Source organism: Diadema antillarum, unplaced genomic scaffold, assembly GCF_040938485.1.
Source record: "Diadema antillarum isolate AM-2024a unplaced genomic scaffold, OU_Dant_1.0 scf00000109, whole genome shotgun sequence".
In the NCBI taxonomy this organism is placed as follows: Eukaryota; Metazoa; Echinodermata; class Echinoidea; order Diadematoida; family Diadematidae; genus Diadema; species Diadema antillarum.
Window position 1 is genome coordinate 727,148 of NW_027270998.1, and position 26,839 is coordinate 753,986.

The 26,839-nt window shown below is 37.7% G+C and overlaps 1 protein-coding gene across 1 annotated transcript in view; it reads left to right on the top strand.

Annotated features, from left to right (window-relative positions):
- Positions 1-26,839, top strand: part of LOC139719351 (uncharacterized) — a 93,852-nt gene that overhangs the window by 9,820 nt on the left and 57,193 nt on the right. Inside the window, exons 2-3 of the mRNA XM_071630766.1 lie at positions 4,833-5,540; positions 15,187-15,276. Of these exons, the coding sequence (XP_071486867.1) occupies positions 5,445-5,540; positions 15,187-15,276 (186 nt within the window). The 5' untranslated portion in view covers positions 4,833-5,444. The remainder of the gene's footprint in view (positions 1-4,832; positions 5,541-15,186; positions 15,277-26,839) is intronic.

The following is a 26,839-nucleotide window of genomic DNA, read 5'->3' on the forward strand; positions in this document are numbered from 1 at the left end:
AAGATTGATGGGAGAGGGCAATAGCAATGGATTATGGTTTCATACTGCTCTGAAATTTACTTGGTAGTGATAGTGGGAGTCTAATGTGTGATTGTAGCCAGTGAAAATGAGCAAGTTGTATTCTGTACACGACATACGAGGTAATAGGCCTATGTCTTTTGGTTGTCTATGACTGCAAAATGAATGTGGAATGTCATAAACAATGGGCATTTTTTCATACCTAGACTTGATATCATCCCATTTTGTAGATACACGTATGTCTTGTTTTGTTGAGACCATGGTATGTTCTATATTTGACACTCTAGGTACAAGGTGTATAGACAAAACAACAAAATCATGAAATAGGTAATATTGTCAAAACAGCAGAATTTCATGAATACAGGGTTGAACCTAACAAGATTAAATGACGTGATAACTATAAAAGGAAGATTTTTATTTCGGCATGAACACTATATGTATATATACCTGTATGTGGTAGATGTTAAAAATTGGATGAGCAATGGCTCAAAGTACAGTTGTAGGAGATGACTGAAAGTACCCATAACAATACAAAAATATTGAAATGAAATGAATGGGATCAGAAAATGTTGAGAGCAGTTGATTTCAATGTGTATTTGTACATACCTTGTTACCAATTTCAAACCTACTGGAAGCTGAATTTGGGAGTATTCTCCCAGTTTCACTTAATACTTTCAATTATTTCAAATAACATAAATTATAACTTAGAGAAAATATACAGAGACCACTGAAAAAAAGTTTTGCATGGTCATTGTAATTCATCAAACATTACTGTGACATACATTGTACACGTGTACAGAGTTTGCATGTTTTAAAGGGATTGTATAGTTTTGGTTGAGACCTAATTTCAGGTTTCTATCATTTTTTGGTGAGATAATGAGAAACCTCTTATGAAGCATGTAAGTCCATGAGGAATTCAGTGTTTATTTGATGAAAATTGGTTTTGAAATGCCTGAGATATCCAAAACAGAGTGATTCTAATAAAGTGTGGGACCCACCTTTTATTTCGATCACTTTGTTTTACTTTGTTTTTGGATGTTTCAGTCATTCCAAACCCGATTTTCATCAAATAAACATTGAATTCCTCTTAAAATGGTATGCTCTGTACTATATCATGAGTGTTTTCTTGGTATCTCGCAAAAAGTTAAAAGCCCAATTCTCATCTCCACCAATACTGAACAGTTTGTATCATCCCTTTAAGTAGCCAGTGCTCTCTTTCAAAAAAAGTGTTGATGCTTGTTTGATATATTTCCGAGGTTTCTGCGATCTTCCTTACATTCTTTTTTTGTGTGAATATGAGAAATGAAATGTTTTTAAAAGACCATTTTTTCCCATGATAATGATGACAATAAGAAGCATGTATGCACAATAGCAATTCACTGTAGATTAGGCATCTGGAGATGACATCATGTGATACTCCCATATCTCTCTGTCATGCATATGTCTGCAATATTGATCAGAGTCCAGATGGTGACCGGAGAAAAGCTTCTGATTCCGTTATTAGTTAGGGACGTTGAGCAGGGAGCAGGGGACAATGCCTCCACGTTGTGCGATCGTCGTCAAGGTGTATGCCCCCGTATGACTCATCAGTGATTCATGCAAGCAAAAAAGAAAGAAAAAAAGAGCTGTTTTGCGTACTGCACTTAGACTTGGTAGGTGACAATGGGGCAGCGTGCCAGTGTGGTATGTCGATGCAGTCACACGGCTGTTGTGTTTGCACATTAAACCCAGAAATGATGTGGAATGCTAAAAATATATCTGTCGATGCAGAAAATATGCACATTCCAGTTTTGCATGCGAGTTGACTAGAAACTTATGTCACATTTGAGATGGAATGACAGGGACAAGCAACTTGACTTGTGCCGGGAAGAGAAGGAATGAGTCTGCGATCTTGAGACTAGGCGTGAGTTCATCCTGTTAGGGCGTCTTAATGGAAATATATCGTGCAATTTGTGATGAAATGTGTCCCGCAGGGAAGGGGATTAGGCTAATGTGCTTCTTTTGGCAATAAATGAATGGGCAGATCCCATTTACATGCATTTCTCTCATAAAGCTCACAATTAATATGCAAGGAGGTAAAAACTGCGTGAGTCTCGTCATAACTTTCATTCAGATAAGGGAGGCTTTGTGAGGCAGTGCGACTTTACACTTTCTCCAAGCAAGATCTCCAGCTTGTCACTACGTGCAAAACTTTGCTGTCAAATGAAGATTTTATTTTTAACATATGACTGAGAAGGGATCAAGTATGGTGAGATATTCTTTGTAATCTTGCTGACATTGTCATTGCATACGTAAATTGTTTGTGAATATTAGCCAGAAAGTGTTATGTCACAGCTGCGAGACATTAAAGTAGTATTTTCCCTTTTTGCCGAGAGGGTTTATGGATAGCGTTGAGGTCCCATTGTTTTTTAATAAATCTGGCAAATGAATACTAATTTCCCTAATAGAGAGTTTTACTTGCCCTGAGCATGCAGGCATAAAGTGGGTTTGTTTGTAGGACCTTGAATGAATAAATTATGATTTGTTTCAGATTTGTATTCGTCATTGTTTTTTTTTTTTCATTTAGGTTTGCTTTTTGTTGTACGGCGAATATTGGACGTATGCCACTTAAAGATTTAAGATTTTGTTTTAAATAGAGGATTACCTGTATGTTTGGTGCAGTGATGTACTTTGTACAAGTACTGTACATCACTACACGTACATACACGCTTGCGTTTATCTGTGAATACAAAATTGGATAACAACTCATACAATGGTTTGAAAATTGTATGAAATTTGTTCTTCGGAAGGTTGAAGCAGATTCTCTATGCGTGCCCTCGCAGTATAGTATACCATATTTGTAGTTGTGTACAAGTCCTGTACATGAAACAAAAAGTGGTAAAATTGCTGAATTGTGCTATGTTTCAGGTATCTTGTCCATAGTGACAGACCCTATGCACTGGTCTTTGCCTTTTCCATTTTTTACATATATATTCCTTTATGTTACAGTGAAAAGTTGTGTTTTCGTAAATGTTTTTAAAGGTTTCTTTGTGTGGGCATTTTTTCATTGTACTGTAAATAGTTTAGTTTGATTCATCTTTTCTCTTTCAATGTGAGAGAAGCAGTTTACAAAGAGAGTGACAGTCTTTTCCTCTTTTTTTTGTGTGGAGATTCTTTACTGTATTTGTACAAATTATACAGGTATTGTAGTGACATACCATGTGTGATGATATGACATTCTCTACCATGATCAAAATGGAAAGTTGCTGCATATAACGGTCACTGTTAATATGTTTACACTTTATATGACCCTGTAGTGGTACAGGAATGTTTACAGGATGTTCAGTGTGGAAGTGGTATAGACCTGTTTGGTTTCGGTGCTGGTTTTGTTTTTTGTTTTTTTGCTTTTTTGGGGGGTTTAGTTTTAATGTTAATGTCTATTTTACCAAGTCACATACACAAACTGGGGGCTTCAGTATGTCTCACGATAGTTAATTTATGCACGCACATTTACAATGCACCTGACTCATTGCATAACCTGTTGAATCATCTTTTCTTCTTTCGGAAGTCCCCTAGTTATGGCCAAGGTTTACAATGTAGGCCTTTACAAACTTGTACCGAGAACTTGTTCAAAACTGTATAATGCTTGTAGTGCAGCGTAGTCTGGTGCATGTATGAATCAAAAGGCATTTGTTTCTTTCAATGACATACCAGTCAATACACAACAAAGGCCAACATTGCATAATGTGAACACTTACAAGTAATACAGCATGACCTGCAACTCTGCTTTTAATAAAGTGCATTGTGCATGTTTGAGAATGAAAATGAATTGCATGTACTTGTGTAGAGATAGGTGACTGTTGGTTGTTTGCTTCAATGATGTGAGCATATTCACTCATGGGTCACTCATGAAGTTTGTGACCAGTGTTGGTACAAGAAATAAGTTTTATATCAAAGCAGTCAAAAGTCACTTGTTAGAGTAGTTACGTTCAGACGGCAGGCCCTAACCTCGAGGTTAGGAAACCTCGAGGTTTAGCTCTTGCCCCCTAACTACGACGTGTGTCCACACGACGAATCTTAACCTCGAGGTTACGAAACCTCGTTGTTAAGCTTCTGCCCCCCGTAACTACGAGTGGGTCCCACTCGATGTTAAAACCACAAAACCGGAAGTTTCACCCCAAACTGCTAACAAGGCGTCTATTTATTCTTTAGTCCAACCCTGTCGGACTCGCTTACAGGTACTCTTTTTCTCTGTCATGGTATGCAGAGATAGCACTGCACTGATGACTTTATGCCTTTATGAAGATATTCGTCGAAAACATTTTTTTTTAGCGTCGGAGAAGAATATAGAATACAGTAGCGAGTTCGACGTGTTCAGTTTCAGAGATCAAGCGCATGGGAAGAAAAGATGATGTTGTTGTGTCGTGCGTCATAGGTTTTTCACGTGTAGTGTATTTGTGGTGTACGTTTGGGAGGTTGACCCGGAAGCAGAGGGAAATTGTGGGGCTGGGGTTTACGGCGAGGTCACTCTTAACTTCGAGTTCGTTGTTTTTTGTGTCCACACGGTGCGTAACTACGAGTGGAGACCCCCCGCGGCTCGTGGTTAGAGCGCTAACCATAAGATTTCTCGTGGCTCGAAACATCGAGCAAACCTCGAGGTTTGCTAACTACGAGTGCGTCTTCACGGTCCCTAACTACAAGCTCTAACCTCGAAGTTTCCTAACTTCGAAGTTAAGGGCTCCCGTCTGAACGTAACTAATGTATTTGTATCTTGTACTTAAAATGCATGGCTAATAGAATGTATGTTTTGTTTGTTTCCTGTCTTTGCATCACAGCTTGTTCTTGTGAATTGGTGTATTGTGTAAGGAATGACAGCATGATGGCAACACTGACAACAACAAAGCTGACCCCAAAGATAAAAGTTCATTGACCTTGTGTGGCGTTGCCCTAGTTTTGGCCCCAATCTATGCTCTTACTAGTAGACATGCGCTCTAGACATTCTGGGCCAGGATCAGCCGAGGGGGATTTCATCTGGAAATGCAGATCTGCCACAGTCAGCAGCACAGGAAACGGCAAATCTGCACCAGGTCGCTGTAGCAGTAATCACAAGCTGAGGGCAACTATGTGTGGAATGCAAGGAGACTGCGAATAATGCATGTTTCTTACAGGACTGGTTTCCATGACTTGGTGGCACACAAGTTTGGTTGCATATGACTGTTTAACCAGTCCCCCCCCCCCTTGCATACTGTGTATGTGTGCTTAGATGTGTGCATCCATGAAAACTGTGCCATAGAACCTACACCATAGTCCCCAGTTCAAGCTAGCAGCACTGTGTGTTAGAAGTTTAGTGGAGTCCCCTAAAGGAGGCCCACCAATCCCTGTTCTTTTTTTTTTTTCCTCCCGCTTTTCCCACCCTCCTTTCCTTGGATTTGTGGCATGTCGTTGTCATGGCATGGTGCTTGGTTGCCAACACGGGGATGCTCCACATCCTCCAGCAGGACTTGATGCTGATTGGCCGAGGTGATTGTGACATCACTGTCCAGGTGAGTGCATGATTTTTGTCTTTTGAAAGAAGAAGTGCTAGAGATGTTTGTTTGTCTTGTCTGTGACTACTACACTGCACCCACTTTTAACATACCAAAATGTAAGGAAGTACAATAGGGTAGAACTGTGTGCTCAGTAACATGTATGTTCTGCATGATGCGTGCCCACCACAGTGACAGTGAAGAATGTAACTAAAGATATGAACTATTGCCATTTTAAAGCAAAACTCCATTCAATGTGGAAGTTGACTGTAACCAGTAGAGTCAAGCCAAAGAAACATAACAACAAATCAACAACGAGACATGAAAACTCGTCACATTGAGGACGAGTTAGGTGATACGCTTGTGGTCATCAGATGACAGTCATCTGTGATCGACAAAGAAAAGAATGTGATATAGGCACCTTGAAGTTATATTGAGCGTGCATGCGAAACCGTTTCTGTAACCACTCGGCCACGGGTCATCCACGGAAATGGTAAGACAGAAAAACAACAACAATGTATAGATATAACGGGGGGAAAGTCAATGCCCACTCAACTAACGCGGCCGTGTGAACATCTATTGCATTGCTAGACGGAAAAGCGGCCTTGTAACGACTGAGGTCGCTATACCATTTCTGGCAACTTGGGAAAAATACGTCCCGCAGACATAAAACCTATAATCGGCTGGTTTTGATACCTTGCCTTTAATCACAATTTTCAGTGTAATGACGTCATCAAATTACAAAACAATGACATGGTCTTGAAAGAAAATTGTTCAAAGTACAACACCTCAGTCGTCGTCATTACATACTATGATCGGTTTGACAAAGTCAACCTGCAAAATTTTGCTGCAGTCGAAGCAATGTGGTCTCCAACACACAAAAAAGAGGGATATGCCGTGTGTGTGTGTCTGTGTGTGTGTATAGGTGCGTTTATATACGAACGTGATTTCTACATGGACGAATATGTAATACAAAATTGAAGAAAAAAAAACAGTAAAGTAGCTAAGTATTTTGTTTCGTGATCTTGTGAGGTTCGAACCTGCAACCTCACGTCTCTGAGACGTCGCCTTTAACCACTCGGCGACACGTCTCGACGGGAAAATATGGGGAACGTTATGGACTTGAAAGACAGTTGTTCAATATATAACACATTCATCATACGTTGTCAGTTTGCTATTGACATGACGATCTATCACATGAATATGAGGGAGGCATTAGTACCTGTATGAAATTATTATAGGCATGGTTATCAAATTGCCCTAAAATATCCTTATAATTGCCTTATTTTTACACACAGTTACGCTATCCCTTTAAACTCGTCACAGTTTAATTAGAATCATTAACATCATACATTAGTACCATATTCAGTTCCATAGCTGATCACGTTTGCTAATCAATTAAGAGTAATTGTCTAGAATGTGTCATATGGCCAACCTGTATACACACGTATATACACACACACAATGCTAAATGTATGTATCAAACATCTGTAACACAGCTTTGAACTAACTATAGGAATTATCGCTGCACTTATCATCCATACTTTTTATCACTATCTGAAACTCCACAAAAACCACTAATTGACAAATAATCATCAATACAGAAGACTGAATACCTTTTTTACAATGTATAGCTTGTTACATGTATAAATCAGCACAAAGTAACCACGACTACATTGTGTTACTGAATTGATATGAACAAATTTCATTTTGTTACAGTATACTGTATCAGTTTGAAAAGCCCAACCTGCAAAACTATAATTTTGCAGCAGACGAAGTAATGCAGTCTCCAACGCAAAACAAAGGTATACTGTGTGAGTGTGTGCGTATAGGTGTGTTTACATGCAAACGTGATTTCTACATGGACGAAGGTGTAGTACTCCATTGAAGAAAAAAAGTTAAAAAAAAATTATTATTTTCTTTCGTGCTCTTGTGAGGATCGAACCCGTACGTGTGCAACCTCACGTTTCTAAGACGACGCCTCTAACCACTCGGCCATACGTCTCGACGAGAAAATTAGAGGAACGTAAGCTTATGTACGTGAAAGATGAATCACGAATCGTTTGGTCCGCATTCCATTCTCATTTTCAGTTTTAAATTGCAAAATTGTCAACCTCATGAGGAGATTTCAAAGAATAAAATGCATGATTACTGCAGCTTATTGTCACATCTACAACATAAATAAGTTTCAGAGGAAATGAAGCAAAATCAGCTGAGATAAAGGTGCTTAAACGTTGTCAAGTCAATGCATGGTTTCTAAAAAAATCACCTCCCATAGACAATACACGTAAACTTGTCCGATTTTGCGTCTTTACCTTTAAACACAATTTAAAGCATGATGACGTCATCAAATTTCAAAACCATGACATGGACTTGAAAGGCAAATGTTCAAAGTACAACATATCTGAATTTGGGATAATATTGAGCTTAAACAACAGAGATACGAGCAAATGAATGTCAGAAACAGTACCTCAAAAAAATTAATTCCACTTTTTTGATTTCAGATGACGATATGATGACGTCATAATGTAATTATGGAAATAATGATACTTGAAACGTCAAGTCCAATTTATATGCTTTTGTAATATGCAATAAAAACATAGGGTCACCTGACGTTTTAAAGAGCTATGGCGAAATAAACAAAGACATGTTTTTTCACTATATTTGCACATAGACGCGCAGGCGAAATTTGAACTTTGACGCAAGTGCATTGCTTTGTTATTTGTAGGAATCGATTAGAAATCAATGGATATTGTTGCTCAAAGTATCAGGAATCCAAATCTGTCAAAAAAAGTGTATTTTCATGTTGCTGACGCGCTGTGCGCGCGAAAATGCGCGGACGGACGCGCACGCGCAAAATTGTTTGAAACGCATAAAATTGTCTGAAACTTCGAGATTTCCCATTGGAAAGTTGTTTTGAGCCTTTTAAAATTTTGACGCGCGCTTACGCGCACTTAATGATGTCCTAGGTAATTAGCATCAAAAGAAGTAAGATAGAACGTGACCTGAACTTTATGTCCACAAAAAATGATACAGAAATGACCTTTAGTTATGAAGTTATGATCGATCATGTAACATGGTCCAAAAATCACAAAATGGCGCCTAGACGACGTCATAGATATGTTACTGTCATGAAAACCTTATTGTGGCTAGATATTGTCATGAGACATGTTCCCTGAAAATGTCATGTCATTCCGTAATGTCATTCTTGAGATATTGATGACACAAAATTGTCCAGAAAGAAAGAAGAATAAAAAGAAACGAGACATGAAAACTCGTCACATTGAGGACGAGTTAGGTGATACGCTTGTGGTCATCAGATGACAGTCATCTGTGATCGACAAAGAAAAGAATGTGATATAGGCACCTTGAAGTTATATTGAGCGTGCATGCGAAACCGTTTCTGTAACCACTCGGCCACGGGTCATCCACGGAAATGGTAAGACAAAAAAAAAAAAACAATGTATAGATATAACAGGGGGAAAGTCAATGCCCACTCAACTAACGTGGCCGTGTGAACATCTATTGCATTGCTAGACGGAAAAGCGGCCATGTAACGACTGAGGTCGCTATGCCATTTCTGGCAACTTGGGAAAAATACGTCCCGCAGACATAAAACCTATAATCGGCTGGTTTTGATACCTTGCCTTTAATCACAATTTTCAGTGTAATGACGTCATCAAATTACAAAACAATGACATCGTCTTGAAAGACAATTGTTCAAAGTACAACACCTCAGTCGTCGTCATTACATACTATGATCGGTTTGACAAAGTCAACCTGCAAAATGTTGCTGCAGTCGAAGCAATGTGGTCTCCAACACACAAAAAAGAGGGATATGGCGTGTGTGTGTGTCTGTGTGTGTGTATAGGTGCGTTTATATACGAACGTGATTTCTACATGGACGAATATATAATACAAATTGAAGAAAAAAAAGTAAAATAAAAAAAAATTGTTTCGTGATCTTGTGGGGTTCGAACCCGCAACCTCACGTCTCTGAGACGGCGCCTTTAACCACTCGGCCATACGTCTCGACGAGAAAATATGGGGAACGTAAACTTATGTATATGAAAGATACATGAGGAATCGTTTTGTCCACATTCCATTTTCATTTTCAGTTTTAAACTGCAAAATTGTCAATCTGATGAGGAGATTTCAAAGAATAAAATGCATGATTACTGCAGCTTATTGTCTCAGCTACAACATACTAAAGTTTCAGAGGAAATGAAGCAAAATCAGCTGAGATAAAGGTGCTTAAACGTTGTTAAGTCAATGCATGCTTTTAAAAAAAATCACCTCCCATAGACATAACACGTAAACTTGTCCGATTTTGCATCTTTACTTTTAATCACAATTTAAAGTATGATGACGTCATCAAATTTCAAAACCATGACATGGACTTGAAAGGCAAATGTTTAAAGGACAACATATGTGAATTTGGGATAATATTGAGCTTAAACAACAGAGATACGAGCAAATGAATGTCAGAAACAGTACCTCAAAAAAATCAATTCCACTTTTTTTATTCAAAATGACGATATGATCACTTCATCGCGTTTTCCTGGCAATATTGATACTAGGAATGTTATTTACAATTCATATGCTTTTGTAATATGCAATAGAAATATCGGGTCAACGGACGATTTAAAGAGCTATGGCGAAATAAACAAAGACATGTTTTTTCACTATATTTGCAGAAAGACGCGCGCGCGGAATTTCAACTTTGACGCCAGTGCATTCCTTTGTTATAGGTCAACATCGATCGGAAATCAGTGGATATTGTTACTCAAAGTATCAGGAATCCAAATCAGTCAAAAAAATTGCATTTTCATGTTGGTTACGCCCTCTGCGCGTGAAATTGCGCGGACGGACGCGCACGCGAGAAAATGTTTGAAACGCTTAAAATTGTCTGAAACTTCGAGATTTCCCATTGGGAAGTCGTTTTGAGCCTTTTAAAATTTTGACGCGCGCGTAGGCGCGCGTAATGAAGACCTGGGTAACTAGCGTTAAAAAGTAAGATAGAGCGTGACCTGAACTTTATGTCCACCGAAAATGATGCAGAAATGACATCTAGTTATGAAGTTATGATCGATCATGTGACAAGGTCCGAAAATCACAAAATGGCGCCTAGATGACGTCATAGATATGTTACTGTCATGAAAACCTTATTGTGGCTAGATATTGTTATGAGACATGTTGACTGAAAATTTCATGTCATTCCGTAATGTCATTGTTGAGATATTGACGACACAAAATTGTCCAGAAAGAAAGAAGAATAAAAAAAAATAAAGAGAGATTTTGACAATCACAATAGGTGATACGCTGATAGCGTATCACCTAAAAAGTCATACATTTTCATATATGCGTACAGCTGTATGCATCAGTTCTAATGATCTAGCATGTAAGGTAATGATAGTGGATCAAGATGATATCAAACATCATGGATTTTAAAAAAAGATATGATTGAACTATGATGGATATTTGCACCTGTGGATATTCACACCATTTGCTGTAAAATCGCCTCCAATTCAGCCTGGGCTACAATGATTCTGTGAGAAAACGGCTTAACCAACCACTGAGCCAACACCTGAGATATGGGAGTGACAGTATTTCTCGTGTGGACTAAAATTGTACAAAACATAAAAATGATGCTCACTGAGGTCATACATGCACACATTGGAAATTACATTTTGTTTATAAAATGCCAGTGTGTTTTGTAATGATGCATACTGTATTGTATTCTGTCAGTTGCATAGCGATATCTTTATTGTAGATCGTGAAGGTGTTATACTGTATCGCAGGCATAGAGCTCGTGGGTCATGTGTTTGTCTGTGCGTGTGACAATTGACGCTGTACACATTATTCACCACCAGGATATTGAATATCCCACAGCTGTTGGTTTGCATACAACAGAGGCCTGCAGTGGACCCAACGTGTTTACAGCACTGCTGATTAGCAATGCCCTTATTGTATGCATATATCACTCAGCAGTATACTCTAATGGTCTTGACGATGAAACTATGGCTCTAACATGAAAAATCATGGTCTTACATCTTCAGTCCTTTCTGACAATTCCCCAGTATTTTTATATTTTTCCCCACAAACTTATGAATTCAAGTAGTTACACAAATTTCAAGTATATCAAGGTAGACTACTAGCCATACCTCATTCTTTGCTCATAATGACTCTACTTCTGTAGTGAATGTAAGTCACACTCATTTACATAATTTGTTATTGCCGTAGAACATTCTGTATACAGGTAAAACTTGCAAGATTTGTGTTTTTGTTTCTTGTAGGGCACTGGCAATCATACCTGAAAATCACCATAATAATACCCAGTATAATGTATGATGTAGCATTCTGTGGGTGATTTATGAATGTTCATGATGTGATAGTATTGAGAAGGAAAAGAATATATCTAGATCTTTTTTTCTTTCCTTCTCTTTCTGTGGATGTAAAGAAGTCGCTTTGAGTGTATCCCTCCAATTCTTTTGAAATCTTAACTTGGCAGTCCTGGGTTTTAGGGGGCTAAATTATATTCAACTGTTGTAGAGTTATGTTGTAAGGGAATTACAAATTCTTGTACATTTGATGGTGACTGATCTTTGATTTTCCAGTTACGTTTTCAATTGTAAGACGTACAGGTCCATGTTTTGCACAATAGATTGCAATAACTTGTAAAGATGTTGTGTTCATACCATGATGTGACTGCAGAGATTTGTTATAACCTGTTGAGGACAGGTTGTTTTGGCTCTAACACACATATTCCACAGATACCTGCCCAAGTATTCTCGGGACTACCGGTAGTCTTCAATGGGTTAATAAGATGAGTGGCAATGGACTCATTTGATGTTGGCAATGCCCACCTTAATTTGTGAATGAGGAATTGTTAGTTGATTGAGCAAATTGAGAAAATTGAGATTGAGAAAATGTGACATCTTTCTGTGCTTGTGCAGAATTGAGTCATCCTGGCAGCAAGATAACCTTACTTGTACCTTTTACTTTTGAATGTGCATATCTATTCAGAAATGAAACTGTTCTTGTTCTATAAAGAGTTCGGAGTTTTCTAATAGCACGGAAGGGCTGTGGACTGGCGCAGACGAAGACTCCGAAACATAATCCTGCATATTATCAGCTTCATGCTGCAGACACATGGTGCATCAACAAAACGCGCACATGAATCATGCTTCCGTTTCTAGCTCTCGCTCAACAGTAATTATCTGATATGCGTCCAACAAAAAAGATTTTTAATCTCATTCGATGATTGAATTTGCTCTGCAATGTCATTGACAGGAAAGCTTGTCATGCAATGGACTTAAGATATTAAAGGTTGGAAACTTCATTGGACAAATTTTTCTGTTATTGGAGTTGGAGTACATGTATGCTGTTCATTGTGCTGTATTGTGTTTCATTCGTCCAGTAACATTACATGTATTTTAGTGTACTTCTGCAAATGGCTACCAAATGTCATGGAATTGTACTTTACAAGTATGGTCTGGATAAAACTGCATACATACTGTGTGTATGTGTTTTTTTCTGTTTTCTTTTAAAGTGCATCAGTGTATGTTTGCAGTAATGTCTAGCATTTCTTCACAGGAATAGATTTTTCTTTACGGTAATTAAGTAATTAAAGATGGGGCACAGCTCATAGTGTACCAGTAAATCCCAATGTTGAATTGATATTTTCTGTCCGTCTTTGTATTTGTGATGATTGATTAGATGTTGAGTTATCATGAATTTGTAATACATGTACATGTATATTCACTGCAATAAAAGACAGAAAGTATGCGCTAAAACTCAAAAGTTGAACGAGCTGATATCCACGTACAGGTGTAGATTCATGCAATTAATCTCAGACACAATTTAACACTGTTTAAAGTATTCAGTTCAAAATTATTTCTATGGATTATAACCACATGAATACAAAGTTCAACACTTATTGAACAATTTTCAGGGCAATCAAAAGCATCAATGTTTTTGTTGATACAGCATGAATAATCTACAATATGGGCACTGTGTAGCATCTGTTGACTGTAGGAACATCACAGGAACATTCTTAAGTCATGTTTGTTAAAAATATGACCCTTTTACTGTGAAAATTTCTTATCGCTAATTCCTCAGCTTCTATCAGTATGAGCATTTATCATTTATCATGGAATCATTTTTTGCCTAGTAATTCAAATTTGTGTATGAAAAATACTATATGGCCTGGGTATGGTTTTACATGCCAAGTGTTTGATGCCCATATTGTGGAGTATGGAGAAGTTAGCTACAGGCATGCCTTTCAATTCCATAACTTGAAAATTTGCAGAGTATGGTTCACTTTGAGGCATTTTGTTGTAAAGGGTTGGGCAGTGGATCAACTCACTTCTGAATAAAAAGGTGTTTGTAGAAGCAATTAAATGGACACAGTGTTTGAGCTTGGCTTGACATTGTGTACAGACTGTCCCAATTAAGGCCAAAGTGTCAACATTTCCTGGGAGCCTTGTTCACATATGCAGATGAACAAGGTGTGCATACACTTTATCTTGTGTAGAATGTGAAAGACAGGTATTAGGAACTGTGCAAGGAAGTGCAATGTATAATAGTCCTCATCAGCACAGAGACAGATAATGTTATGCTAGAACTAACTCAGTGATGGACACTTTACTATGGGAAGCCAACATGTTCAAATGTGGTGTACACGTGGATTCCTATATATAGGATGGGACCAAGTTCACCACATTCGCTAGTGTTTCTACGCATATGTAAGTTTATTTCACCATTATACATTGCAACTCCATCAGTGCAACAGTGATACAGTAGTACAGAAATAGTGGTTTGGTAATAATTGCTGAAATAAACAGCCTGTAGTATTGCTCCATCTGCAATAAATATCACATGCTGGTCTCATAACACTACCACGTTTGGATATTTTTATGTTGCAGGTGTTCTTTTCACTGCATAGACAAAAAAGCTTACATACAGGTTATTACTTTGTAAATATGGATGCCTTTTGTCATACAAGAAGCTTTTAATGCCACATTTTTGTAAGATTCTTTTGTTTTCCACCACAAGTAAAAACTGCAAGTATGCAATCTCATATTTTACATGTGCACAATATGCAGTAAATTTATTGGTTATGGTTAATAAAGTGCTCAATGGAGATTGATATTAATGTTGGGTCTGTACATCAAGTGAACCAGTAGGCATTCATATTAACAATTCATTTCTCTAAATGAATTTTGCAACTTTAAAAGATGCCTTGTTCTTCATACCAGGCTTTTATGCAGAAAATTGCAGGATTGCTATGATATATTCTGCAAGTGAGCACAGTTTTTCCTATCAAGTATACAGGTACAGGAATATGTAAGCCTTATCACAAGACTTCTGTCATCTGTTTCATCAGTACACCAGCACTTATTCAGTACACTGTATGTAATATACCAAAAATGTATGTATTTCAGAGATTCCAGCATATTCCTTGTATGCGTGTATCATGTGCGTGTGATTTGTTTTTCAGTTGTAACTTGTAGTGTTGATAGACTTGACCTACTCTATCCTGTGCAATTATCCCGCGTGTTCATGCTGATTATTTGCTCTTTCTCTCTACATTCTCTCTACATTTTCTCTCTCCTTCTCTGTCTGTCTGTCTGTCTCTCTTTCCGTGCTACCTAATTTCCAGTCACGGAGTGTGGACAAGCAGCATTCTGTTATCGCCTACGACACTGTTGAGGGCACACATTCCATCAAGGACGTAGGAAGCCTGAATGGGGTGAGTTGAGAATTTGCCATTTACCCTCACAAGACCACGACGAGGAAAACATTATTGACAATTCATGCTGTGCAGTTGCCTGTAGTAATGATAGAGTAAATGGCGTGAACTTTTTCATTGCAGTTATGCTTGTGTATCACAATATATCAACATTCTGTGACTGCTACGATGCTTGTGTAATTAATCGACACTTTAAATTACTTTTATCGTAAAACCTCTGTAAAAACAGGTTGCACACCTGAGAAATTATCTGCAAAGAGCTGTGTTATTCTTGGAGATGCAGATAGTTGTATATCAGACTGTGTGAGTGGGATCATTATTTCCTCTTATGCCTTAGGCCAAGTAAAAAAAGAAACCAGTTTCTCGTCCTCGCGCGCATCGATTTTGGCCGCCGCATCGATTTTTTTACTATTTACTATTTTCAAAATGGCGCTGAAAATACCAAGAAATTCACAATTCTCGTCCCAGCCCGCTCCCCGCCCGCATCGATTTTCAATTGCCGCATCGACTTTTTTGATATTTACTATTTTTTCGGCCGCCGGAAAAAAAAAATCAACAATTCACCTACCAATCGTGATTTCTGATTACGCCTTGCGTCCTCTACTTAGCTGTAGTACAGCTGTAGCTTCTGTAGTGCGTATGTAATAACGCATGCATTTCACACTGCGCGCTCGGCAAGAAGGAATGACCCACAAAGCAGTTGAACTGTAGTTGGATGGGCGGGCGGCGGCCCTGGGCTGTGATGTACAGCTCACTCGGTACGTCGTGATGTAGACAGGACGTTGAGCACCTTCTGTACATTTCTCTCGTGCTGTTGCCCGCTTCATGTGCTGCTAGATTGATTGCGCAATGTAACCACAAACCCCGTTATTACGAGATCCGTGGGACCGGCGATATTACCTCGTTATAACCGGTACCTCGTTATAACCATACTCATTAAAAACAAAGAAAAATATAAGCATGACGTCATATACCCATCCATGAAACTTAAACATATCCTTTGCGTTGTTATTACACAATTATTGAGCGTTATTATTGAGAGAATAAAGGGAGATTATTTGTGAATTAGACGAAGAAATAGAGGCTGAAATGATAAGTTAATTCTTTATTGTAATTCTTGTTTGTTAAGCTTTTTCTAAACACCAAATATGGGGGCAAATATATACTGTAGAGTAACATACAGGCCTTGTTTACCGTAACTTGCTAGGTATTTTTACGCTGTTGGTGCCCAGCGGGAATGCGATGATTTCATGAATCATTTCGGCTGTAATCTTGTACACATGTACAATGTATGATCGTTGCGCCCAAATGGATTAAAAATGCGTTCTTCGTATTTTCTTCCGAAAATCTCTTCGCGTTTTGTACGACCGTTCTTGAAAATATGTGACAGGATTGAATGTGGGAGGTTGTCATCCTGTTTACGCAAATCTGTACCAGATCTATTCAAACTAATTAATGCGTTTGTTTCTTTTTCTGATTTAGGTTAACATGCGTCATTCAACCTTTTTTACCCTACTGTCACCTGGCGAGATCGCGATGATTTCAGAGTAACATACGTGCGTTGTTTACCGCTAACTTGCGAGGTATTTTACGCTGTTGGTGCCCAGCGGGAATTCGATAATTTCATGAATCATTTGGCTGTAATTTCATACAATGTATGATCGTTGCGCTCGAAGGGATTAAAAATGCGTTCTTTATTTTCTTCCGAAAATCTCTTCGCGTTTTGTACATCGGTTATTCTTGAACTGTTGAATGCGTTTGTTTCCGAGCACCGATTAAGTAGGTTAACATGCGTTATTCAACCATTTTTACGCTACTGTCACCCGGCGAGATCGCGATGATGTCATTCATTATTTCGGCTTTAGTTGTACACACTCATATTTAAATTATCATTCGTTAAATGATAATGAACACATCCAGATCTATTCAAACTGATACATGCGTTTGTTTCTTTTTCCGAGCACCGATTAAGTAGGTTAACATGCGTTATTCAACTATTTTTACTCTACTGTAACCTGGCAGGATCGCGATGATTTCACTGATTATTTCTGCTTTGATCATACACACTCATATTGAAATCATCATTTGTTAAATGATAATGAACAAATCCAGATCTGTTCAAACTAATAAATGCGTTTGCTTCTTTTTCTGAACACCGATTGTAAAGTATAGGTTAACATGCGTTACTCAACTATTTTAACGCTACTGTCACCCGGCGGGATCGGGGCGATGATTTTATTATTTCGGCTTTAATCATCCAAACTCATATTTGCTCAAAACCAGCAAAAGAACTGGAAGTCGGAACTAAAATTGGAAAGGATATAATGATGAGTTGCACACGCATTCCAATTGTCCATTTTTGGTCGAATTTTATTGTCGCTACATGAAAAGTTTTTGAATGCGTTATCTATGTTTTTCTCGTTGCGCTGTGGTCTGACCTCATATCACGCACGCGTTTCTCGCGAAAAAGAAAACCGAATGATTTAATGTTTAATGATTAGTAGGAACATCGGAAGGTGTTCCTGTGTCTTATCGCGTGATTAAGAAGAAAACATGGAAGGAACGGTTCTCTGCAAAACGGGAAAAGACGTGGATAGCGAGATTTCGGTTTCCAATGTTTCACTTGTTGCGTGTTTGAAAGCGGCAATTTCGTCAAGAAATGGAACCTCGCTATATCCGATCAAATTGCTTATGTTTTTCTTTATCATGATTTACCGAAATTGTCGTCGTTTTAACCGGAATCTCATTATAACCGAACACGTTCTAACCGATTCGTTCTGCCATTACACGCAAAGGAAAACGGGACCGACGCGATCACCTCGTTATAAGCAGTTCCTCGTTATAACCGAACTCGTTATAACGGGGTTTCCCTGTAGTAGAGGAGACCAGCCAGCCAGCATAGCATGCGTTCTGGAGCTGGAAAAAAAAATCGTGGAGTGATGGAGAGAACCGATCTCAAGCGCACATGTACACAGCGAACGGCTTTAAATAGTGAATAAAGTATTCAACTGGTTCGTATTCTGTCTTTCAGTAAAAAGGAAATCAGGTGGTTGTTTCACAGGGTTGATTGGCAGTACTGTGCGGCATTTTAAATCCTTGAGCGATTAAGTTTTCATATGAGAAAAGATCTAACTCAGTAAGTTTGTGTTGTGTTGAAAGGCAAAAATAATGCTATGCATTTCCAGAGATAATGGTTGGATTCATAGGTTCAACAAGTGATGCATAAATGTGTATATTTTATGTTTAAAAAAGTTTTTTTTCCATACCCTTGATATTACTGAATGAATACAGTCACAGTGTAGTTAAATTGGTATACTTGTCATGCATAAACAGCAATATACGCAGATTTGGTATTAAATTGTGCATCACTCAAATGAAAGTGGTTTATATCACACATATAAACACATATTACTTTCATTTTGACAATCCTCGAAAAAATAGTAAGATATCAAATAGTAAGGACCTCCCTCATCGCCTTGCTCAAAAAACCCGGACGAGAAACTACTTTCTTTTTTTACTTGGCCTTATAGCCTAGTACTTACGATCTCTGATTGGGATCCTTTAAAATGTGAGTGATGCTGTCGGCATGGTTGCAGCGTAGGGGTGAGGGATATCTCACCACGGCCTGTCTCTCACACCTCTCTGGATAGGCTTCACAGTGGATAGAATTTCTGAGTCGCAGTGTGTCCCCTCCATGACCCAGGGGCTAGCTGTCGGGACTTGATGTTGTGATTTGCAACAAGCAAGGTGTTTTTATTCAAGTCTTTCCAGTATTAAATTCAACCCCCACGGTGTTTTCTCATGGTGTAAATCCAGTAATGTCTGTTTATTATGTGCAATAACTTAACACTTCTTTTGTTGTTGTTGTTGTTGTTGTTGTTGTTGTTGTTGCCGTCGTTGTTGTTTTGCATTTCATGTAGTTCAAAAATTTGAACTCATCCTAACCCCAAGGGTGAATGCATCATATCAAGCATACTGCAAAGTTAAACATTTTCTGGTTGATCACTCGCCATCAATGTGACTGATTAACTTACCATCAGAAGAAAAATGTGTGGAAGTTATAAAATCATAATGATTAAATATATATAGTTGTGCTCACACAATTTGTGGTTCAGGTGGGTTCATTTGAATGAAATAATTGCATATTCACAGACAGGATTGATTATCTTCAGCTAGTGACATTGCAGGTCTATATAAAGTGTCTTTAGTTATATAAGAATTACTGGATTCAAACTCTACAATAATGTAGACTGTTACATCTTATCATTGAACACTGTGAGTGTGATCATATATACTTTCCGTTGGGAAAGAAGTCTTTCATATACATCAGCTGCTTGATATCGCATTGGATTTTGATTTTGATTTGATTTATTCTCTGTATGACATTGCTTTACAATTACATTAATTTTTAGCAATATCAGTATTAACATTGTATAGAAATGTGGCATTACACAGTATGGTTATTTTGTACAATTTCAGCAGTTTGTGTTAGATATACAATACATGTAAATCTGTAGTAAAATCATGTAAGTGTTATATCTGAATTTTCATACAGAACAATTGCTGAGAATAAGCACAGAGCTTGACTATTTGGCAACAGATAATGCATAACATTTACGCAATAAAACAGGGGGTTCCAGCATGATGATGTGGATACACTATCCCTATTTTCCATCATACCTACAGTGCACAATGTATAAAACATGATGCTCAGGCAGTACACTGTACCTCTTGACAATACCTGTGGGTAGCTATACAGTCATAGATTGTCATATTCAATCAGGATAATCGCAGTGAACAGGGATCGTCATATGTATAACTGTTGTTGGTTTTTTTTTTATTTATCAATGTACAGTATGCTGTGGTTAGTTTGTCTGTGAATGATGAACATGAATACTGGTACAATGTACTTGCATGTCTAGCTTCTTTTATCACAGAAATTATGACTAAAGGGGCAGTATTTGTACTTTATCTTAAGCCTTATTGGCAAACCTCTCCGTTTTCGTTTTAATTTCTGTTTATCTCTTCTTCTTTTTTTTTTTTGGGGGGGGGGGGTAGTAAACGCTTCCACACTACAATGAATAACCGCAATCTTACTGTAAAGCCAACACATGCTTGGATATCCGTGATCAGCTGTTGGGCTCTTTAATTTCAGTGAGTGGATGATTGATATCGATTGGAATAATTAAATCAAGGACAAGTACCTCCTACGTCTCTGATCTTGGACTCAATGACGTGATTTATGTGCAGTTGTGCAAGTGGCTTGCTGATTGAAAGTGAAGATTATTGTTGACACATTGATTTATTGTATATGTAGTCTCAATTATGATGCTCTTCATTTTACTTCCTTTATTAAAGCTCAGTGATATCAACTGAATTGTATAGTGTTCAAAGAGCAGGCAATGCTTGTGTAGATGTTGTAACTAGCTTACTGGTAACTAACCAGCAGTAATGAGAACAAGCATTTTATTTGCTTTGTCACCTTGATGGATTGGATTGGGGGTAAAAGTAAGGAGCAAGTATAGGGGATGATAAATTTAGATTCAAATCTCTTTAAACTTATGATCTTTTTCCCTACAGTGTATCTATAGGCATTCATGTACTCTGTCAAAATACTGGTCATTGAACTGTAACTGTAAGGGTGAGGCATAACTTCCTTCCACCTAAATATATTTATTAAAGAGAGATATGACTGACCACGTTCTAGGAGGTAGCCTTAACTCAAGACTGTATACATGTATTTACCCACCTCCAAATTGAACATCATGCAGACAGGGCAAAATAGCCCAAAGATTGTGAGCCAGGGAGACTCATTTAGGAGTGCTGCTGCATGTTCCTTCTTTCCCTTCATGTGTCTTTGTGGGATGGGGTGTACCGGTACATAGGGAAGGGGGTGGGGGGAGGGGGGGGGGGGGCGGGGGTACCCATGCCCAGGGTCTAGTCCCACCTTGGGTACAGGAAATCACTGCTTTCCCATAGAAGGTTGATTTTTAGGCAGGAACCCAGCATTTAGCAGAACTCCTGCAGAATATTCATCCCAAGATGATTTAGAATGTTGAGTTCATTTCTGTTGTTATTGTTATCACTGATTCTTAGTACATGTAGGCCTAGATATTGACAAGTTACAGTTCTAGAGCTGCATTTTTTTGGCTCAATACACACAGACGATACACTATCAGGCAAATCATAGATCAATCATGTTACATATTTAATAAGAGAGCTCCGTTTGCAGACTAGGTTCACAGTTGTTTGAGTGAAATAGTTGTAATCAATGAGAAATGCATTTTTAATTATATGACAAAAAGAAACATTATTTTATGTCTAATGTATCACAAATGCTGGTTATCATGCAGAATATCATATGGATGAAAAGATTTCTGATTATGTATCAATGAGGATAGTGATTATATCAATATTTATGATGATAATGCCAAGAGAATCAGTACATAACTTCTGTTCATCACTTCTCCTAAAAGTCCTCCTTGGCTTCATGTTGCAATTGTATTTACACCACTAAATTTGTGTTTAGCCTTCTGGGTAGTGTGTCATGAAATTAAGCGTAAACATAACCACATGAGGAGTTTTTTGCTGCCACTTTTCATGGACAAATCAGCATTCACCATTGGAGTATGGGTGAGAAAGGCACAAGGGTGGGTGAGGGAAAGGTGACAAATGTACTGCCTATCAAGGTCAGTGCACTTCTCACATCAGTATTATTTCATCAATGTCATCACTCTTGGCTGCACCTGAATGCATGCTAGTGTATTACAGCAACACACGGGCATATACACACACAAATACACACACAATGTACGATCCTTGTGTATTAGCAAACATGTAGGATGCTAAATGAGTGTTGGCTGTGTACAATTGAACCATAATGAATATACTATGCATTATTTCTTTGTGACATGTTGCAAAGAGAACAAAGGAAAGAGAATGGCCATGGTGATGATACCCTGATGACGTACATGTATTATTGTCATGGTTGACCAGTTTTGGCAGATTCAAAGAACCGAGCAAAGGGTTATGGGTTGTTATGGTGATATAATAAATGTAGATCTGTGTATGTGTATCTTTTTTTCATAAAGGAAGGACTTTGCCATGTCTGAAGTATAAGAACTTTTCTTCTGTGTATTTATTTTGTCATGCCTGGCTGAAGACAGTTGGGTAGCAGTCAATTTTGCATGCGATGGCAGAATACTGTATACAAATATTTCATGAGGTTTTTATTTCGCGAATTTTGCGAGTCATGTGCTATTTGTGAATTTAAAAACATGCAAAAATATTAACTGTAATCCCTACACAAATGTGACGTGCACGCATACATTTCCCCATTTAGTACGATACTCCACAACTGCAAATTTGACAATTCATGAAAAATTAGACTCACTAAATATGGGGCACTTACAGTGCATATTTTATCTTAACATGTTTGAAATTGTTACATATTCTTCTAAGAAGATGAAATATCTTTCAATCAATTCAATTCAATAACTCAAAAGTACTTTAAGTAGAATCGAGTGAAATCTTTTTATGTAAAAGCAAGGCCCGAAATCCCCATTATATCTCCCTAAGTCATACAGCTGTGTGATCAAAATGAGGCCAGACTGAGATGCTGTACAATGCACCAGCATTCTCAGAAGAAGTTTAATTTGTGTGATTTGCAATTACAGTTTCCACCTATTTGATCTGATCTTGCAGACAGATTGATAAAGATTTTCATTAGTTGCAGATATATGTTCACAAAACATACTTTTGCACTGAAAGTTATGTCTCTCTAAAGACCCAGTAATGTGGGGGAGTATGGGTGGTCCAATTGAATCAATTGTCATTCGCTGCCTGCCGGGATACATTCGAAAACCATAAAGAGCACTCATCAGCCATGTGTCAACGTAACATGTGCATCAAAACTTACGCTTATGGCAATGGTCAACTTCAGTTGAGATTCTTGAGCTGTACATGTGTACTGTACTTTGCCTGTTCCCTAAGGGAACATGGTGGTTTGTGTATTAAGTCTATGGGGATTTCAAAATTCAGTATGGAACGGGTTATAAATGAAGATCAGTGACAGAGTTGTGCGTAATTCATTACAGGGATTCTAGAATGTATTCGAGCCAGGCCAGCCTTACCACTCCCTGGTATCCCCACACTACCGAGTCTTTAATTCATTAAATATTCTCTTTGGAGGTGACAGTGAGACAGTGTGGCTCAGCCTTGATCCATGAAGAACATCCATGAGAAACTCTGGGGAATTCCCAGTTGATGTCATTAATAAATTTTCCCAATATTGTGGCGACACGAATGATTGGGTGACTCACTTCTGTTCACACCCAAACATTGTGCTAGCTCATTCATACATGTGCTCTGTTTTCAATTAAGTTATCTTTTTTCTTCCTTCCAATGTACCATCCAGTTGTTACTGGAAAAGAGGAATTATTCATCATGAGTTTGCAGTAAAAATAAAGATCCTCCTCAGATGCAAATTGATGTGTAAGTCATCTTTTTTCTTTGAAGTTGTCAGTGAGGTGGAGAATAAATGACTATTTTAAAGAGAAGTTTCTTTTTTTAATCTGATAGTATATTACTGAATTTGTGATTAACTCATGCAAACATATTGCACAAAGCTGCCAATATATCTGTCACTAGGCTGTTTGCGGAAAACTAAGCATAAAAAAAGAACATACAACTGACTTCGCCCATGTCGAATCCAAAGGGACCAGAGAAATTCCTTCAGATTGTGTTAATTTCGACTTATACGATAAAATTTATACGTGAATGTTTATGTCCATCCTAGGAAGAATTTTTTCCTCAGCTTTGCCTATTTTTCAGCTAGAGTAAGGTTGACTTACGCGAGGTTGACTGTACGTTGGGTGTGGCTCAAAGAGGTAGAGTCTGAAGACAGACCCTCACAGAGGAGCAAAGCTTCTTACTTAATCCTGGCCAGATTAATAGATGTTTGTTTGGCCTTGTGTTCTGTATAGGCATAATAAGCTGGAATAAAGATAAGTAATCCTTGTACATTTAATGATATTTTAAACTTTGTATCAACAAAAAGATATTATCAGGGAGATTTTTTTATTCAGATCAGAAGGTCAGGAGACTAATCCATTTGAGGAGTTTTGTTGAAAACAAGGGATAGATGGCAGCTCTGCCCCCCCCCCCAAAAAAAAACACATAAGTTTTTATTGTATTTTGGTAGTACAATGTAACAGTTCATAGCTGTCTCCTCTTGCCCATGTAGTGAAGTACATGTAATTTTAAGTACAATCTCCATAATTAGATAAATGAAATAAGATATTGAGAGGATTTTTTTTTTTAAATAGATGAGGTTGCAAACAGATGTTTGAATTAACTCCCATTCATCCAGGTCAGCAAGGACTGCAAGCTACGGCCAGAGGACACACCCACATTTTAGTCCATCATAGGATCTATGAGTCATACAGAGAATACCGTTCACATTGTTTCTCTCAGCTGAGCTATCAGACCAGTGAGTCTGCACAGATGCCACCTTTAATCAGTGGAATTTACTCCTGATTAGACATCCCTGCTCAGCGTTATGAAGATGTCTCTTGTTTCTCAGGCCAGTTCCTTCCTTGTGAAATCAATCCGTTTTGTCTTGAGCAGCTAGGGTGTGTTCCCCGCCTGCCCCCCCCCCCCAAAAAAAAAAAAAAATTAAAATCCTAACCTACCAATCAAGATACAAATGCATTTTTCTCCTGTAGCAGTGCATACCTCTTTTTACTCATGTGCTCTTAAATATCACATACAGTAGATGCCTTTGGCTATTCATATGATTTGATATTAGGGTGAAAATGTGTGTAAACACTCAACTGCGACCTTGAAACTGTGAAAGCAGCTTTACAGGAGAAATCATATGCACATCCAACGAGTGTACCTGCAGCATAAACCTTGTTTGTTCATTACACAGCAATGTGGAATATTACAAGAAATTTCAAAAGTATGACTGACTAAACAGACCATTTGTGACAGAAATTTGTACTGTATTTTGATTTTCAACCCTTTCCACATTTAATTCACAGTACAGCAAAAATGTTTCCTTAGAATTATTCTTGGTTTTTTTTTTCTGACGGTCTGTCTGCTGCCAGCAGTATTAATTGTGATTTTGAATAATTTACAGTAGAATTTAGACTTTTTAACACCACAACTGATTGTATAGTCCCTCCTGTATGTGTTAGTGTGTTTTTGTGTAGCTCTAAGAAATGAGGCAATTGCAGAGAGATTTTTTTTTTTTTTTTAAAGATGAATGCTTTCATGTTGTCATAGGGATGTCCTCTCTAACCCCAGATATCAAGAGATACATTATGTTATCAGCTGATGCTTTATCGTGCAACTGTAATTAAATACAAAACTTGTCCTACAATCCTTGACATGAATGTCCCGTTTTGGCTTGCTAATAGCATTACACATCTCATGAATCCACAAAATATAAAATACTAGTGAGCTAGTAAGCAATAAAGCATTTTTACTTATATATTCAATGCAAAATATATTCTTATGATAGCTGATTAATTCTATGGTCACCAAGAAGTATTGTTTGTATTAAGTAAAAGCCTATGAAGAAAATGTCCAGAATATTTCACTTTGTAGACAAATTCCAGATATTCATATAATAATAATAATGATAATAACAATAATGATGATAATGATAATAACAATAATAATAATAATGATAGTGATAATAATAATGATAATAATAATGATAACAATAATAATGATAATAATACATGTAGTAATGATAATTGCATTTACATAACGCTTTTATTTATTTATATTCCATGCATGTTTTTATGTCAAAGGACTACAATGGCAACCCCAACACTTGTCAACTTTCTCCAAGATGTGCCTGACAAGGAAACAGTGCAATATTAAAGCAATCTGTAATACATGTATATGTATAAAATTTACTTTTCTGTTAGTGCAAAATGGAAACAAATTCAACATTTTTGTTACCATGTAAGGAAAGAAGGAAAGTCAATGAATTTCAGTACATACTAAAGTGGGATGTGTGTCTAAAAATCATAGAGCCTTCCTTGGTAGGTATCATGAATTTTGTACTCATAGTTACTCATGTGTGATATTTAGAGTCAGTACAATCTAGCAAATTTTTATTCTAAGTTTTCTTTGTTTTTTGTACAAACTGTAGTTCTTCTATTAGTTGTAGTATCCCCCCCATCATATTTTTTCATTAAAAAAGATATCAAAGTACAGACTGTATGTGTGTGTTTGTGTGTGTGTGTGTGTGTGTGTGTGTGTGTGTGTGTGTATGGGTGGATGATGGCTATAGCAACAAAATGCATGACCCTGATTGTAATGCCTTCTGCACTGCATGGTGGTTGCAGATTTGTGAAATTCCTTTTCTACAGTCACTCTTGGAAAGATGAGTGGCGTAAAGGTGAGAAAGTCAAACCTTGCATTTTTAGACTCTAATACCAGGCAAGTTGACATCCGTAGTCAAGACGAATACCCACATTCGCTCTCTTTCTCTGTGGTGAGTAAATACCAACACCATGGTACGAGTAGATTATTCACAAGGACTGAG